This window comes from Strix aluco, chromosome 8 (genome assembly GCF_031877795.1).
Source record: "Strix aluco isolate bStrAlu1 chromosome 8, bStrAlu1.hap1, whole genome shotgun sequence".
Classification (NCBI taxonomy): domain Eukaryota; kingdom Metazoa; phylum Chordata; class Aves; order Strigiformes; family Strigidae; genus Strix; species Strix aluco.
The window spans coordinates 31,158,090-31,176,876 of NC_133938.1; the positions used below are offsets into that span (position 1 = coordinate 31,158,090).

Sequence of the window (18,787 nt, forward strand, 5' to 3'; positions counted from 1 at the left end):
TGTAGTTTCCAGGCAATTTTGTTCTTTTTGTCACTTGTTTAAACCTTACAAAATTAATTTTAGAGGGAGTGCACCAGTGGGTATTTGCTATTCCTTGTGAGAATTAAAAAAGACTTGAGGACACTCTTCATGTCATTAATAAGAATTGGTATCATATGAAATCACGTCACAACACATTCTTTAAGGTCACAGAAAAGAGCGTTTCTGTCTAAGTAGAAAAGAAAAATACATTTCACTTCAAACTATCAAGTCAAGTCCAAAACTTATTCTAATTCAGAAATTAGACAAGAAGTTGCTTGCTAATGTATTGAGGAAAACATCTGTATCTGAACAAAACTTAAAACATTGTTTTCCAACATTTCAACTTTTTGTTTTTTTAAATATATACTTGCACGTAGTAGGGAAGTATTTTTGAAGTGTCAGACAAATACAGCAAAGCATAAAGATTTCTCTGTACAGCAGTAAGTATCAGAAGACCATAACGGCAAGGGTCAGAGTATCACGGGATTTAAAAAAAAAAAAACAACCCAAAACTGACAGAAGGTTGGCTTGGGACTTTTATAATCAGCAAGAAAACAATTTGAGCCTGGCTTCATGTTTCAAAAATCATGGCATAAATGTAAAAAACATCTGGAAAGGTGGAAACTACATTTCAGATCCATATACACTGCATATATACTATATGTGTACACATGCTGGGAAAGCTACAAAACGACATGTTTAATCACATTACATTATCTGTGCCTTCTTTTTTGTCTTTTTTTAATTCAGGCCTAGTTTTAACAGCTACATCAACAGGGTAGCATGTGACAATGTCACGTCAGCAACTTTCACCCCTGTACTTCACACAAAATACACTCATGCTGACTTTTCCATTCTAGGCACAAACAATTACCAACATCTGAATACTTGAAATTAGAGGGAATTAACACCTGTTAAGATTATGTTGGAATTGATGGATGTTTCTGGGAGGGATGTAACAGGGAAGTAAAAAATGCCAACAGAATGAAGAACTCTATAGGACTACAGCAAAAGTATTTTTTTCTATTTAAATATAAAGCATGTAACATTCAAACAATTTTGCAAAACCCAAATATATGCATTTTAGATGCATCATTCTAGATTCTAACATCAATGATGATATTGTCACACATAAGCTACAAAGCAACTGAAATAATATTGAGACAGACACCTAGATCACAGCATAAAGACGACTGTCAAGTTATTAATCTTGAAACAGTTAATAGTCCAGCTGAGTAAAGGAAGTATCAAACTTCAGGAACAAAGAGATTACAGTTTAATAAAACTTCATGACCACAGAAAGTCATCTTGAATTTAGGGGTAAGAGCAACTCATATCTGAAAAAACACCACCTATTTTTTCTGGAAAAGGAACAAATGGGTAAATATTTCCTTAGTTTTATGTGTCTACCAACATCTTATCATATCAAGCAACACTAAAAAACCTCACACTGATCACTTTAAACAAACTAAACCGAGACATTAAGTAACACTGAATTAGTTTGGCAACAAAACCAATACATATTAAACACATTTATCCAGTTTTCAGATATACAGAAATATCATTTACGCAGTTATTCCATAAAGCTGAGTCAGTCATAACAATGCAGTTTCTCTTATGACTTTACTATAATTAAATGCAGCAATATCTCCAGATTGCAGCACGTTCCAAACCTTAAGATCTACAATTATTTATCTCAGAGGTTGGCGACTTATAGCTTCTCATAAATTAAAAGCCATCATTACTATAACAGTCAAGTATTTAGCTCTAAGAGTGCAAGCAGGCATAACAATTTAAGTACTTCTCCAGAAGTCAATCAATGTATCTATACAGCATATGGGAAAATAATCTCCTAGAAAGCTGATACTGTATGTAAACCTGAAGTGTTTGTAAGAAGTTTAATAGGTGTTTTCTTTCTGGAGCTAGTGAAGTTATTTCGTGACACGTACAGAGTATCCTGAATCAACTAGTAGTTATAGATTCTTTACTGAAGTGTTGAAATGGTTTCATGAATGCTTAAAAAATGGTCTTTAGTTTCTGTAGTTACTAGGGAAGTATGTTTGTCATTAGTGGTTCCCACTAGAAATACTTCTACTTACCTAAATACGGAATACAAGGAGTCATCTTCAGGCTGCTGATATAGTCTCTAAGCCTTTTGTAATTATCTTCCTTACTCATAACATACTCCAATTTTTCAAAGGTGGCTTTATCCTTCCGACTCAATAACTAGGAAAAAAAAGGCAAAACCAGATGAGCTTAAGTCTGATCATTGCGATTTCTCTCTTACCCTTATAAGCAGAGATTTCCACCTCCATCCCCCATTGCTTTATTTTTTTTTTTAAAATACAACTGCTTCAAAATTACAGCATTTACTCCTTAAGGGTTTTTCTTTACAGAAGGCATTCTGGACTTGAATACAGGTTGTGCATATTATTGTGCCAACTAGCAGTTTTCATGGCTCTTAATATTACAGGAATGTCCACTTCAATGACAAAGTTTAAAAGTTATGGATCTCCTTCACTGTCTGTTTCTTCTCCCCTGTCTCTTTCTTTGACAGAATTAACAGCAACTAGGCTCGCTTTGTAAGATTGGGAAATTAAGTCAAGATATTTTTAAAACATCTAGCTGAACTACTGCTGCAAAATCACCTTAAAGGCTTCAATTCAGAGTCAGAATTTAAAGAAGGGTGTAAGATGCTGAACATTTTTGCAGAAGATTCAGTGTTCTAGTCCCAGTCACAATTTTTCCCCTATAAGATACCCAGTAGTGCAAAAGTTACATGGGTCAGATAATTAAATTTGTATGCATATTCCCTTTTCTCTTTCAGTTAAAGATCAAACTATGTGAACATGATAGAATTGAAATGTCCCTTCTGTAAATTCACTATTGAAATAACTGTTCTTTTTACTTACATCTCCTATATCCTATTTTTCATTAGGATAGCTAACACACCACCAAACACTGGCTTTCAAAAGACAGTCACCTTTTAAAAGTGAATTGTTTCCCAAGACATACTGACCTCTGACATTCTAGCAACTAATTTACATCTTTAGCTTTGGTTCCAATATTTGGATGAACAGTATCTCATGTTCATTAAAACTGCAGACATCTGCAATTCCAGAACAAGGAACAGCAGACAGGCATGACTTCTTTCCAACCGCTGGAACAAGACATTTATTTTTTGAAGTTTATCTCCTCAAAGATGGTTCCAGTATAATCAGCCTAGATTATCTTGCCTTTAATAATATTCTAAAATATTCTGCTGCCATTTGGTGTCTGGAAGACTTTTGTAGTTTTGCAGACTGGAAGGTAAAACAAGACTAAGAGATATAGTAATGGCCTAAATTAAGATTTGAATTAAATTAATTATATTTTCCTCAAAACGTGCTGATCTGCACAACATTGTTCAAGTTTGATATATCATTTCAGGCTCATTGAATAATCTCTAAACAAGTTCATCCTGTATGACTTTCCCTTGTGCTCGTGGTGCAATTCACATCATGCCTCCACTTCCTGCACTAATGTACAAAAGTACAGAGAAGCTGACAATATTAAAAGTGTTTCTGTGAGGGCAAGTAAGGACCCAGCTGTTATTTCTTCAGTTTTGGAGCTGCTTCTTTTTCTAAATAGTTTTTCTTCTGTCTCTTAGGCTCAAAGGATGTAAAGGACTGTAAATAGATGTACATACGCAGAGACAATAAAAGCTAAGGCTGATAGTTTACAGTAGCAGGGAAGGATTCGGAGCCTTTCAGGCTGCTCTTTGCTTTTTAATTATAGTGTGCCAGCACTTAAGACAACCTCTTTGAAACGCAAGAAAGGAGAGATGAGGTTTCAGGGTACTGGCAGAGCGGGGCAGGATTCACTCACCTAACTTTACAAGTCTAATGATTATTTGCTTACATTGCTCAAGTCATAGCTGGTCATCTAGACTTCCTTTATATGAAATGGAGAAAAGTAGAATATTCTATTCTATGAACTTCCTTGGAAAGGTTCATAATGCTTTTCAAATTTTGAATGGGGCAAATCACACATTAGAAGCATTTACTAGTCTCCAGAGTTCAGAGGGTGTGCAGGCAGTGACTGAGACAAATTTCAAACATATTCAGACATACCATCAGAAGACATGAATTTCATCCTTTTTATGAACAGTAGATTATCAAGCAAGTATTTAATGGTTCCTTTCAACTCTAGATTCCAACCATATAAGGTGACTTTTTTTTTTAGGAATCATATATACTTGCAACTATTTTCCTGACTTTGTAAGTTAGTTTGTAGCAGCCTGCAACCATCTCAGAAACTGAGAAGAAATCCCTCCTTATCGAAGGTTTTGGAAGGTTCCTGTATAACTTAACTCAAATGACTTGGTGACTCACATAACGGCTTGGTGTGCTTTTTCATGTGCTTTTTCTTGCTTTTAGTATACAGAAAGCCAAAGGCTTACAATCACTTCAAGAATTTATAAACTGGACTTCCAAGAGAAAGACAACTAAATGAGTTTGCAGTGCACATTTCTAGGAGCTATCCTGCAGCTTGAATTTGCAAAGGCTTATATATAAGATGATGAAAAACATATAGTCATTTGGGATTGTATGAGAAATTAAACACCTGCAGAAATGTGGGAGAAGTTACCTGGCATTTCAGAGGTTGGAAGTGGGGCAAACTTTTAAAACTGATACATACGCCAACAGCACACAAATAATCCTTGTAAGTGCAAACTAGTACTTCTGGTTGACCAAGCAGGAAAAGAAACTGGGGACTCCCAGTTCTGAATGGCATAACCATGGTAGTAATTAATATGGTTGTATTAATATATGGTTATAGTTGACATCTGTTTTGAGTCATATAGCAAAAAAAAAAATCAACTTGCCATCAGTTATGTAAAACTGCTGAGGCATCAATTCATCGACATGACAAAACCAGAAAAACAGAAATTCTCCTCAAGAACATTCTGAAGAGTTAACCTCAAGATTTCCTTAGAGATATTGTTGATATTTTGAATCAATATCTTACTTAATTGTATATTTGCAAAATATGCCCAGAATTCTACATGAGTATCTTGGCAAGTGTGAATTATATTCAATTTTGGTAACATTTATCAACTGAACAACATTATCGTTCAGGTATCAAAACCAATTTTTGTAACATGTGAGGATGTGTTGACCTATCTTCAGTGAAAGTTCTTAGTTCTTTTTAATGATCTATTTATATATATCCCTCACACAGAAGTATTTCAGTCACCTGATTATGTCTGTCACACTTGACAGTGTCACAGCTCATCTGTTTATACAGCTAGATAACTACACAATGTATGGCTGAACCAAGCACAGTGTTTTCTCAGCTCTGAGGTATCAATGAGCAAGTGTCATTCCTAATGTTCTTCTGACTAAGGATACAGCTACACAAAAAATAATATTAATTCCAGTCAAACACCAGATGTCAAATAAAAATGTTTCCAAAGAATGCCATTCTTTTCACAACAAATACACTGTGTAATGCAGTTGTTATAACTATGACAGTAATTCTGAAAAACTCAGGAAAATTGCTAGATTTAGTTATCAGTCAGAGAAACTACAAATCTCTTTATGGAAATTGAATCAAGTGTTTCTGGACATCTGCTCTCCATAGCAAAAAAAAATTCCAACCGTATAAACCCCTAAACGATTAAAGTATGACCCACTTTGGCATTCATAATTTTCCAGCAACTAAATACAAAATAGCTTCTGGCCAAATTAAAAGCCTCTGCATTTAGCAGAATCTGCAGGGAACTGTTTTTCAAAGGAAAATATTTCTATGCCAGAATGAAAAAAAATTCAACAGGAAACCAGAGGCACTAGAAACATTACGTACATGGTACAAGAAGTTTAGAAGTATCTGTAATAATTATTTCATCCTTGAAAACATGCTACAGAATGTTGTGTTTTCCTAAGAATAAATTAAACCACCTCCATTGTCCTTCTGCTCACTTACCGCCCACGTTTTAGTCAGCCTGAAGATTGGAGCACTCTGTAGGCCTGACACAACTGCCATAAGAGCATGCAGATTATTCAGCTCATACAGTTTCTGAGAACAAAAATATATACGATAACAATAAACAACATTGCAAGTGCTGTCAATAACGAATGCAGAAATAACAATCTAAAAAATGAAGAAATCTTGCATGTTCTAAAAAGAAGAGTTACAGTGAACTCCTGTGCACCCACACCACTTTTATGGCACCTCCTAATTTTTCTTTACTGCACCTACACAGTTTTGGATTACAGTATACTAGCTGTTTCATAGCCCATGGAGAACCCTTAAAGAAAAGAAATCTCTGTAGGTATACATCTTGGGACATACATCAGAAGTGCCAGAAATCTTCTGACATTCCAACCCAACAAATTCCTTTCATAGCATTCAACAGAACTTTAAAACTTAACATGCCAGAAAGGATAACCCAGTTGTGAATGATGTAATCATGGCAGTACTTAATATTGTAAATGTATTTGGCACTGCAGGTTTACGGAGCTACCAAGGCTGCATCAAAGCACCCAAAAAATACTGCTGCAGGAGGAAATCAACCAGGTGAATTTCAAAAGCCAGGTGTACCTGGAGTACCTCTCACTGAAAGACAATTTTTGGGGTATGATAACTAGAACTAACTAGTGGAAAGGAACAACGAAATCAAAACTGAACACAGAAAACATCAGGGTAAAAGAATTTTCTTAAAAACTCTCTACAAAAAAACTGCGCATAAGTGCATTTTCTTACATACTTGGAATTTTCCTCCCCTCTTCTTCTTCTTTCCCTCTGTCTCCAAAACCATCAATCTGCTTTGGCCAATTAACTACTGGTATTACTGTCACGAAAGCTTTAAATGGTCCGGAAGAAAATGCTGTTCCTTAAGCTATTCTGCAGTATCAATTATTCTGATAGCTATGAGCACCCAGAGAGCTGAACTACATTCACAAACGGAGGTTTTACCCCTACCAAAAAGACTTTGATAAAGAGAAATCACAGTATTGCAAATCCCATTTAACCCATTTGCAAAATTCACCAAGGTAGGTTAGGACTCCAGCTAAAAATGATACAACAATATAAGGAACCCTTGCTATTTCAGAAATGATGAAAATCTTTTTTCTTCTTTGAAACTCAGCTTACCCAAGTTTCTTAATTAGGAGGCCTTTCACAAGATAACAGGACGAAAGAGTTAGACTAACTTGATTCCTAATAAATGCTGAATATCAGAGGAGACCTTACATTTGCAACACTGCAAAGATGGTTTTCTGGCTCATAGTTTTGGAGCAGAGCAGGTGATTCTCTCTCCACTTAACACACTGGCAGAAAACTAACAGCCTTTTACAGAACAAAGTTCTCATAGGTATTACTCAGACATTCCACATTTAATGCTCACTGTCAGGTCACCCTAGTAGCAGATTCAGTCTGGGTGCCCAGAACCCTGTGATTCCAGCATGTCTACCGACCAACGAGAGCCTTTCCACGCCTACTGAAGAAGTGTTTCCCTCTCCTAATCCTCTTTTGGGAGGATTCTTTAGTAACTGTATGTAAAAGGCAATCGATATTTTGTGGGGTGAGGTGGAGGGTGGATATTTGTCATATACCACAGTCGTCCTATTCTTCCCAATAGTGCTGCTGGTGTTTGTCCCTCCACTTACACAATAAAATCCCCTCCTCCATCCCTAAACAGAGTAATAAAGTTCACTGTCCCAAAGGACAGTGTAGCTGATTAAAAATGAAAAAAGGGCTTTCCTAGCTGCTGCCAGCATTTAAACAGAAGTCATAACCAATCAGAATAGTCTGGTAACTTCAGGGGAATGCCACTATTAATTCCAATTAGTTCACACATAAAACAATATAGTATGAGATACCATTTAAAGGACTGCTAGGTATACAATAGATAGTGAATTCTTTGAGCTGACAACTGTAGAGTGGATTTACAGCCTCTCTGAAGAAAAGCTAATTAGTGTGACCTCTGGCACCAAGCCGCTTTGACAACAGCTTTGGTGTAAATAGAAAAGCCTTCAAATGGCACCAACTACAGTAACTGCATGTTAGCAGCCATATATAAGCAAAGTCAAGATAATAGATACAGTAAGTAAATTAACAAATATGAAAAAGCACCCCATACATAGTTTCTTGCTTTTTGTAATTGTGATTTTTACAACTCACAGGTAAGCAAAGCTCAGCTAATTAACTGTTAGAGCATTTAAGTGTCTCAAAATCAGCAGCGTTTCAGCAGACACTGCTGCCTGCAGTCCTCTGATGAGATCAGGCACATTTGGGGTGCTGTGCCCAAAGCAGAGCCTACAACACCCAGCACTGGCAAGTCCCACCCAAGTACTGACCAAACCTGACCCCACTTGGCTTCCAAGATCAGTTCCTCACTATGGCCACACAGGTGAACCTCCCCCCTTCTATGGCAGGGACGTGGATCACGAGGCAAATTTTTGTATGGTTGTATTTTAAAACAAAAAACTCACTAAGTGATTTTTAAAAATACATGAGATGAAGATACGTTAACTCAACAGATATCAAAGGATATTTAAGAGATCCTTAACAGTTTATGACCACAGCATGATTATTGAGCAAAGCCTGTGGAATCTTACAAAATTAGCTTGCTTTGCTCAACATTTATAGTCAAATCTTGCAGAAGTAAAATACTGCTTCATTAAAAATATGCATATCAAGACAATGCATTTTCAAAATGAATACCAAGGTAATTAACAAAAACTTTACTTTTTTTTTTGCAGGTAATCTGAGGTGGTCACAGAAGTTAGCTGTAAGTTACAGCTAGCCACCACCTGACAGTAAAACCTTGAAAAACATCCCTCTCTTTACACTACAATGAAGAATTTTCGTTCTGTTTGAAGGGCCAGGACTCTGGTTCATCTACATGTAAGTCAAGATTTTCTGACCCTTTTCTTATGATCATCAGTCCTAAAGGCTTTCAGGAAGACATTCCAGGATGAAAGATCTAAAATGTTTTCTAAGTTCAGGTGTATTTTTGAAACAGTATTTAAGTTGATATTATTCATGCCACAACTGGAATAAGAGATGACAGATTCTTTCCTTCCAATAGTAAAAGCAAACACTTTCTGTTCTGACTGATGATGTTGGAACAGATTCTACACACAGCATTTTGGTTTAACCAACATTAGAAAACACATCTGGTAAATTATATTATCTAATAAACAATATTTGAAATAAGGCATCTTTGCATTTCCTTAGTCAAGCTATTTTTTTTTTTTCAGACAAAGGCTTCCATTTCAGGACTTTGGTCTGTCAGTATTTCAGACAACTTTGTTACATGCATAAGCCAAACAGCTATTCATGTCAACAGATACAACCACAGCTAAATCTGGTATCAGATAAATATTTACCCATGTGTATTTTTGAACTGACCAACTTAAGTGTAAGAACTTTCATCATGGTGAATCCCACAACCCCACGCCCTCCCACCCCCCCATCCAAATTCTTACCTTTGCAGTTTTAATATAGTGGCTCAAAACCTCAGCTCTTATTTTTAAAGTCTGTGCATGTAGAATCTCTCTAACAACCCAGAAGCTTACCTAAAAAGAAGAAAATTTGCCTTTTTAAAATACAGAGCTTCAACATTACATTTTTTATATTTTTATTTCATGAGTAAAACCTTAAAAGTCTCACAGCCTTTCCACTTCTATCTATGAGGTTGCATATGAGAAGATGCAAATATATATACACTATAAAATCCCAACCAATACAACTTAAATATTAATAAAAAACTTTCTTCAAAGTGTTTTGCTCTGTTATTCTGCCCATTCTCACCCAAGATACCACACTAGTATCTTGTTGGAGAGCTTTTCTCAGTAAGTGTGCAGGTGGCTAGAACTTGTCTTTGTAAAATCTCTCACATCACTTAGCTGTGTACAAAGACATTGGGATCTGTTTTGCTAATGAGGAAAACCCTTCTGCACCAGCACATCTCAAAAAACCCCAGCAGAATCAGTTATGTACAATCTACGCCAACAGACTCATTTTCAGTTTGAGGATGAGATCTCACAGAAATAAAACAAAGGGCAAAACTCTCAAGCTTCAAAGTTCTCCCAAGAAAATAAAAGCATGATGAAATTTTATTAAGAGTCTACAAAATGAAGGAATATAAAACCTAAAATTGAGTTATATCCTTTGGTTCTACTTTTCCACAACTTCAAAGCTGCACTGTCCAATTCTCAGGCAGGTTGAACAGCTTCAACTGCAGTTTGCTGACATTTCCAAATTCTCAACACCTTGGAATAAAAATAATCAGATCGATATCACCTGAACAAAAGTGGAACATAAGGTAGGAAGCGTCTGCTATAACCTACAGTCTGTACTCTCATTGCTGGCTACACCAATTACCTGCTAATATACAGCATGCTTCCATACTCATTTGTTAAGTTTTATAGGAGTAACTTTACTGTTGTATAAAAATGACTGTTATATTCAGTATGGTATGAAGGATGGTTGCTGCATTTTGTGGTTACGTGAATACCTCATAAAAGCTATACTTTGAAAATGTTTTCTTAACATGTCTAAATTCTAATCTTCTCGCCTCTGCTCCCCCTACGCCCTCTGCTCTCATACACTTTAGTACAAAGAAGAATGATAGAAAATGAACATCTTCATAACTGTAACAAAACAGTAGCAAAGAATTACCAAATGGTAACAAATACTGTAGCTTTTATTCACATGTTCACTACAAGTTAGGAAAAATGAACTGGTGAGATACAGCATGACTGCTATTTACAAAACTACTGAAAACAGTGTATGAAGAAATGTGTGCTCTCATACGTGAACATCCTCAAACCTGTCATGCTGCATTTTAAGCGTGATGCTAAACTACTTCTTGTAAACTAACACTGCATATGTATTCAGGTTCCTGCCCAAAATTTCAATTAAAAAAATGAAATACTCTTTCACTTTGTATAGTATGACAGCTCTTTATACAGAATAGCATGAGAAGATCCGTACCTCCAAATTATTACATCTTCAGTGAAGTTACAGTGACGTGATGAGAACTGGGATGTCAAAACATTAACAGCTCTTTGGAACCAAAAATTGGAATAATTACCCAAAAAAAAAAATCATGAAAAAACCCACAAACATCTTGTGTAACAACTGCCTTTCTTTGGTCTGTTTGTCTAAGGCTGTATTAGCCAGGAAAGAATTAGCCATAGAACTCAGTTTTCTTTCTCCTTTTTTTTTTTTTTTTTAAGGCAAAGGATCTCCAGATAAACTGTGTTACCCTGACAGATACAAAAATGGTTCTGTGCAAACAGCATTACAATAAAATACTTAAGTACTGAATACATAAATACTGAAGTACTTCACTTCAAAATATTGTCAAAAAAGTTAAAACCTCCGTTTGATGTTCTGCTGTAGTTACACAGCTTGAGAAAACCAACTTTTCCCTTGACTGATGAACAAGTTTCTCTGGAGATGCTTTTCCTTTGAAGATCAAGGGAATTTAAATTTTGAACATAGATTTTCATATCATAGAGAATCAAGTAGAAACATCACACATTTCTGTGTCTTAAAATCCCAAATCTCTTTGGTCTCAAGTTAACAGAGCGTCGATGTAACAGGAGACTGCTTGCGGAGGGCCTGACGCTGAAACACTTGCTCAAAATACAGAGCAATGCTCAATCATTTTCATCAGGATGAAAAAACAAACCATCTCCTATGTTGGCCCTGATTTCTATGAGAGTTCATTAGTATCGCAGTGACATAAGCACTGTGCCGCACAAGTGCTCTTGTTTACTCAAGGAAGCCTGGTTTCTGTCCCAGTCCCAGCCAGACCCAGTCTCAACACTTCCAAGCACTTGCAGCAAAACCAAACCAGAACAAAATGCAACTTTCTTTGAAGCTTAGAGCCATCCAGTCCCTTCAGTGACGGAGTAAGAGGGAGATAAAGAATTAAGCACACTTAATCATTTCCACTCCAACCACCTCTATCCTCTGATGTGTTTTTACTGGCATTGACATCAGGTTTTGGCTGGTCTTGTCTATTCACTGGTATCTTTAGACAGCACCGTAATTGAGAATCCAAATATTGAAAAACAAGCTATTTATATAAACTCTTTTGTTTCAATAGGCCACTTTATTTTATCCAGGTTTGTTCTTCATGTAAATCATGCATATTTGTTCCATACATATTTTGTGGTTATTTTGCTTCAAGTCCTCTCTCACTGCATCTACATGTTATTATTTCTCACAGTGTCCCACCAATATCAGTCAGATGACCCACAGCCTTTGGGCATCAATGTCTCCAACACCAGTTCAAGACAGCATTTAACCCTTGACATATATGTATGTGTGCATTTATATTCCTTCCTATTAAGGTCAACCTAGAAAAACATGCTTAACTTCAGAATGTATCTTTTCTTGAATCACAGCTTGAACTTTTTAAATGATCCCAGGTTTGCCTTATCTGAAATGCTAATTTTGTTATACTGGTGCTTCTAGTTCACAGTCGGTTCCAAAACTAATTGTGCTTTCTGTGCTAATTAGTAGCTAGGCAAATTTGAGACTCACTCTTTAATAGTTTCTGGATTGTTCTTCCAAATATCTGTTAAAAGCATTCTGATATGGTACACAAAAAGCATGTAATGTAAAACAGAGTACTAACCTTGCACTATTACAGCTAAGGAAGAATCCCTGTTTTGTTTCCAAAGGAAACCACTAACGTCTTCCCCACCCCGTTTTTAAATTTCTGATAACCCTAGTAAAATTTCACTGTCACACTTTACTGCTACTCAGCAACAGTACAACATTCAAGACAAAATTCCTCTCCTACATAATGTTTGCATTTGTTTTTCAAACAACACACAAAAAACCCAAACACAGATTTAGTAAAACAAATTTTGCCTTTCAAATAGGATCTTCTGCTTTAAAATTGTTCCAATGTATTGAATCTAGTTGACAAGTTTCTCTAGTGCTTTAAGCTCCATGGCAGCACAGTTCCACTCTCATTTAAATAAAAACCTCTAGAAAGAGGTTTTTAATACAGATAATCTTATAAACAGGAGAGCAACTGTTACCTTTACATAAACTATGAAAGTTTTCATATCAATGACTAACAGCAATCTTCAAAAAACACACACCTTGTTTGTTTCAAATTTACGATAAACACTTATTTTCAAAAGGTAGAGAATAATGGTTTAGTAAGCAGACAGACTTGACAATTTTGCACCGACAGATTTACCAGTACAGCAGTATGCAAGTATACAACTTTCAGAAGAAAGCTGAAAAAGGCAGAGATCAGAGTCTTAAATTTATGTAAAGAAATTATATATTTAAATACTTAGTGGTAGATGGGTAGATCTATGGAGTACCCTGTAGCAATGTATTCTTCAGGAATAAAGGAGTCCTGGCATGGAATGATTCAATTGATTTCTCTTCCCTGAACTCGATCTGTTTTTACAGGCACCACATATAATTATCACATAACTGATGCTGGAAATACACTACATTCTCAGTGGACTGCAATCAACTACACATAATCATTATTGTTTCCAAAACGCTATCAGCGGATCAATTTGCTGTGAAGCAGCTGTTAGTGATTTAATATTCTCTTTACTTACAAAGTGAGAGCTGTTCATGGTTTTCTTTTGGCAAGTTGGGGGAAAAAGGAAAGAGCATAATTCAATGCAGAAGTTAAACCCAGTGAAATTTCAAAGGTTAACAAAAGTTTGACGAATGTATTCAGGACTGATTAAGCCAAAAGTCACAATGATTTTCCTGATTTGAAACCCCCAGGTAAGTGGGGCAGGTGCCCAACAGGAACTACACTCTGCTGAGCAAGCACCTGGGATAAGAACTGAACGCCAAGGCGGCAAACCAGGCAAGGGAGATGAAAATTGCTTACTCCACCATGCCTTCTTATCCCAGCTACCACTGCCCATCCCATAGGAATTCTTGGGTTTCACTGCTCCCAGAAGGATGGTGAATCTAAATACAACATTACTACCAGAATGAATGAGTCCTCCGCAATGACGCATTTGGAACCGTAGCCCCACACCACATCAAAAGTCATCCAAAGTTACTGTCTCGGTAAGTCAAAAGTTGAGGTACTATCATGAGTAACAGGAACCTGCAACTGAAAATACTTGTCCTTTTTCCCTCCCTTCTCCAGTCCCACTATAATTCAAAGGTAAGAATGATGACTTTCCTTGCTGCCACAATAAAGGCTGATGCAAACTTCTTGGAAGAGCTTCCTGCAAATGGTATGTCCCTCAGCCATCAAAGCTGCATGCAGTAGTTTCCCAAAAAATTGGTTAGAGGCAAAGTAACGCAGAATCTGAGCAGACATTACATAGCTGGACTTGTTTGCTCTTTATTACCTATTCTTTGGCTCTTCAAGGCAGTTTCTCCTACAGGCTATTAGGACTCCTGTATCAGTGTTTTTCAAATGACACATTAAAGAGAGCAGAAACAAACGAGAAAAAAATAAATAGGAAAGAAGACCTAGAAATGCCTCCAAATCTTCTGGCTTTAAATACAGTCCAAAAGACAGCCTAAGCACTGCAACATCCAAATGTGATGGTGCTGACAATGTGAAAAACAGAAAGAAAAGCTACTTGTCCTGTTCCAGGTGATTTAATGGTGAATTGCAATGGCTCCAAGTACTTACTGGCTGCCTGTTAAAAAGAAAAAAAAAAAAAAAAAAAGACCTTTTTTCATTTCTTGGGAGATAATCAATGGAATAGGGCCTCAAACTGGCCTGTCTTGATTGCACTGGTGACTTCACAAAACTCACTGGCACAGCAAAGACACATTTGTAGATTTTGCCACTTTTCTTGTTTCAGAAGTGTCCCAAGGATAATGGCAATGTACTTCCTTTAGACATTAAAAGCAGCAATAACAGCCATCTAAGTACGGGAATCTGCTGTAGCAGCCAATGCAACATCTGAAACCCAGCAGGGAAATGAAAGCCAGGGACACATCCCGTCAGATGGATAGGTCTTTGCTGGAGCTTAAAGATGACAGAAAACAAAATTTTCAAGATGTTAAGAAGGCTCTTAAGAAATCATTAGCAAAGATATTCTCAGTGAAGGAACCTGTCAGCTGACAGAGGGGCACATCCAACTTTTATGGCTGTAGAGAAAGCACACGAATGGGGTGAGGCTTAATTACAAACCTAAACCTTATGACAAAAAAATTTGCAGCTGTATTTGTGTACATACCACCGTATTGAATGTCAATACAATGACATCCAAAAAGAACTATAGGCCACCTGTCATGGCATCAATCTTAAAGCTAATATATTCTGTTTGTATGTTTATTGTTTTTCTGGCATTCCCCAAAAATAAGCTACAGAGAGGGAGAATTCATAAATAAGTTTTAGTCCCTTTCTGACTGCATTATTTCTAGCAAGGCCTTCAGATGCAAAGCCAAAGGGAAGAGAGCAAGGGGAGAGAAACAGTACAAGAAATTCTACTGACTGCCTTTGAGCAGTTGTCCGAGTGCTGCATTTTATTCAAGATTCTCCTTTACCATACTGAAAAAATTTAAACAGTGACATAGGTCTTTTAGTCCACTGAAACACACTGAACAAGTGCAAAGACACTGCAGACCTTTCAGAGTCACCTAGTTTTATAATTTCTTTCAGATTGACCTGTCTTTCAAACAAAAGTAAGAGTTTCTTGAAACAAATTAAGACAGATGAAATATCCAATGACTATCAACAACTAATATGCACTCTGGGGTAATGAAAATATGTAAGGCTCCCTTTAGCAGCTAGCAATGCTGTCTGGGGAAACAGGACTACCAACTATTACGAAGAAATGTATTACTAAAAGGCAGGTATTTCTAGCATCTTTGCTGTATGTGTATAGCCAGTTTCACATGAATTTTTAGAAAAACTAAGACTGAACAAAACCAAGAATATCACCCATCAATAATTCAGTGAACAGATGTGATAAGTGTTCCACAGAGTAAAACACAGAAACATCCTTTAAAAAAATTAAAATCTAAAATGGTCACAAAACCAAAGTCATTAGGATGAATAAGAAGGGGAGATTTAAGACAGGATTACAATAGTAAACTAATGGGATTTTGCTAGCATATATCCTATACGTTAATCTAAAAATACTGTATTTAGAAGTTTTCTAAGCACTATTTAACAACAGAGTTAGTGTTTTAGCAACATTTAAGATCTTTAACAGCTACTTTTAAAGTGCAGGTATCTCCTCCTAGTTCTTGCCAGCTATACAAGGTAAATGTTCCTTCCCTCTATCCTTAACATATTTTATGGGTTAGATATTTTTAAACAGTGGCTCTGTAATGACAAATGGTCAGTTTGCAGTAAGCTGATTGCTTATTCCCATGATAAGGTTTCCCCTCCTTCCTTCTTGCTACTAAGTGTATTTTACCAATTCTTTAATATGTCTTAAGTCAACTTTGATTAACCAATTCCTGCAGTTCTTTAGTACATTATACAATAACAAATGAGAAGTGAGGTCCTTGATGAGTTACACTGCCCAATACAGCCCTTACTACAAAAACATTTCAGAGTATTCAGCAAAATAAATATTTCTTTGAAGACACAACTTACATGAATAAACAAGACAGCAAATCACTGGCATGAGATTAGTATAAAACATATTAGTGTAAAAGTAGCCTCAGGCTAGATATATAGCCCAATAAAGGAGCAACTTCAAAAGCTGGATCAGGAAAATTTCAACTAAATCAACTAAAAAAGCCCAAACCAAAACAGCAACAAAAAAACCGCAACAAAAAACCCCAACAAAAACCCAACCCCCCAAGATTTCAATACATGGTATGGTCACAAGAAGTTTCCAGCATAACATTTTCTCTTCACTCAAGAGGAAAATCAGGCAAGAGTCCAAAACCCATGCCCAGACAAGCATTTCAGTTAGTACAAGGTTAAGAAATATTGTAAGTGTTGCCGATGAAAAGTAATACGATTTGGTCATATCCTGGATGTGAGCAATAATGGAAAGTGAGAAAGTACACAACAACTGATAGAACAAAAACAACTGAAAAGGTTAGAGGTTTAGTCTGAGTTTCATTAACAAAGATGTCTGTAGAACTGAGACTGGGCACAGAAGATAGGTCTGGAATAGAGCTTGAAAGTTTGAGACATTATTAAACATTTACAAGGGGAGATACGAGGGTAATAGAATTACTTCATCTGAAATTCAAAACATGGCATTATATAAAAAAGCACAGTTTTGAGACTTGGTTGGCTAACTACATAGCTGGAGTCCTACAGATTTAATTGTGGAGAAAGCTAAAATTCTGATCTTACTTTAGAAGTTCATTTTACACAGACAAATTTTTAAGAAAGCCATAAGTCTCAAATACACTACCTGAAAAATTATGCCGAATAGAGAGGTAAAGAACAAGTTCTGTACAGTAAAATTGTTTGGAATTTTTAAAGTTTGCCCAGAATCACCTTAAAAGGTAACCATACTGACAAAAGGCTCAATTTTCAGAGACAAAATCATCTACGTGGAGCAAAAGACACTCAACTAACACAGAAAGAAATTAGATCTAATTACTACTCCAGAAATCCTGTATGGTGAGCCTTTAAACTGTAAAGATGATTCTGTCTTTATGTAAAGGACAGCCAGCATTTATGGGAAAAAAAACCCAACCCACTTAGTTCCTGTTTCATCAATAATTACTATTTAAAACAAAAACACAGCTATTTCTTCAGTACTGTTTTGTTTTTTCTGTATATCCTGAAGATAAGGAACTCTTTACAGCAGATACTTCTAAGTTTTCAAGTAATCATCTGGGATCAGTAATAAAAGTGATGTGCCAGAACACTTAATTCTCCAGACTTTTTAAACGTGTACATGTAATAACACTGGAAAAAAATAACTCACATGATTGAATCTTCTGGTGAAAGCAACAGCATTTGGTGCAGAACTGTATTTCTCTTTTTTATTCCAGCCACAGCTTGCCAGCTCCTGGGAAACCAAGGATGAAAATTCATTTTTTAAAGTTAGTGCATAACACATGTTCAGAGCCAAGAGCATATAGAGAGACATATCTTAGAAGTTTCAAAATAACTTAACAGAGCAATAACACATTAAAGTAATAAATATATAGTTACTCTTTTTCTGATTTCTGCTGTAAATTGAGATTCCGCAAGTGTAATTCCTGAATTGTTTTGAATTATTAGATCTTTACAACTAATCTTTTATTGATTAGGGACTTTTTTTAAAAAAAAATTCAGCTCTTATTAGAAACCAGTGAAATAATTCAAGATCCATTCTGTCACCACAGAAAATCCTGCTTTAAATGTGATTCTGAGCTCGGGAGAGCAGCACATTCTTTTGTTTTTAATTGCTTTCTGAAGATAAAGTCTAAAGAGAAGATACACCTTGTTAACTCAATCTTGACATGTTTCATTATTTTAACTTGGCATGTTGCATTAAAGAAATACTAAAATTGTGATCTTCTGCAGCAACAATAAAAGAAACACTATTTCCAGTTTTCCCTTCCAAAGGAACCAATTTTAAGTTGATCAACACTCAGCACTTAAGCAAATAGTTTTGTGGAGTAAAAGGGAACAAGGGGACCTGCTTAAAAAATAAAATATAATCATGTAGTTCCTGTACTTAAGTCACCCTAAAAACTGTAGGCTTCAAGATTTAACAAATTACTTAAAAAGCCTGAAAAAGCACTACTTCATAACTACAAAGTTACAGTGCCTCTTACTTCTCTGTAAAACTTAGTCAGCAGTTGGGCAACTACATCATCTTCCTTGGTATTTACT

The 18,787-nt window shown here is 36.0% G+C and overlaps 1 protein-coding gene across 12 annotated transcripts in view; it reads right to left on the reverse strand.

Moving 5' to 3' along the window:
• Positions 1-18,787, reverse strand: part of RALGPS2 (Ral GEF with PH domain and SH3 binding motif 2) — a 131,524-nt gene that overhangs the window by 63,794 nt on the left and 48,943 nt on the right. For all 12 annotated transcript variants that reach the window (XM_074832990.1, XM_074832985.1, XM_074832996.1 and 9 more), the window contains 4 exons: positions 17,892-17,975; positions 9,498-9,587; positions 5,989-6,081; positions 2,121-2,247 (listed from right to left, as the gene is read on the reverse strand). In XM_074832990.1, the coding sequence (XP_074689091.1) occupies positions 2,121-2,247; positions 5,989-6,081; positions 9,498-9,587; positions 17,892-17,975 (394 nt within the window). The remainder of the gene's footprint in view (positions 1-2,120; positions 2,248-5,988; positions 6,082-9,497; positions 9,588-17,891; positions 17,976-18,787) is intronic.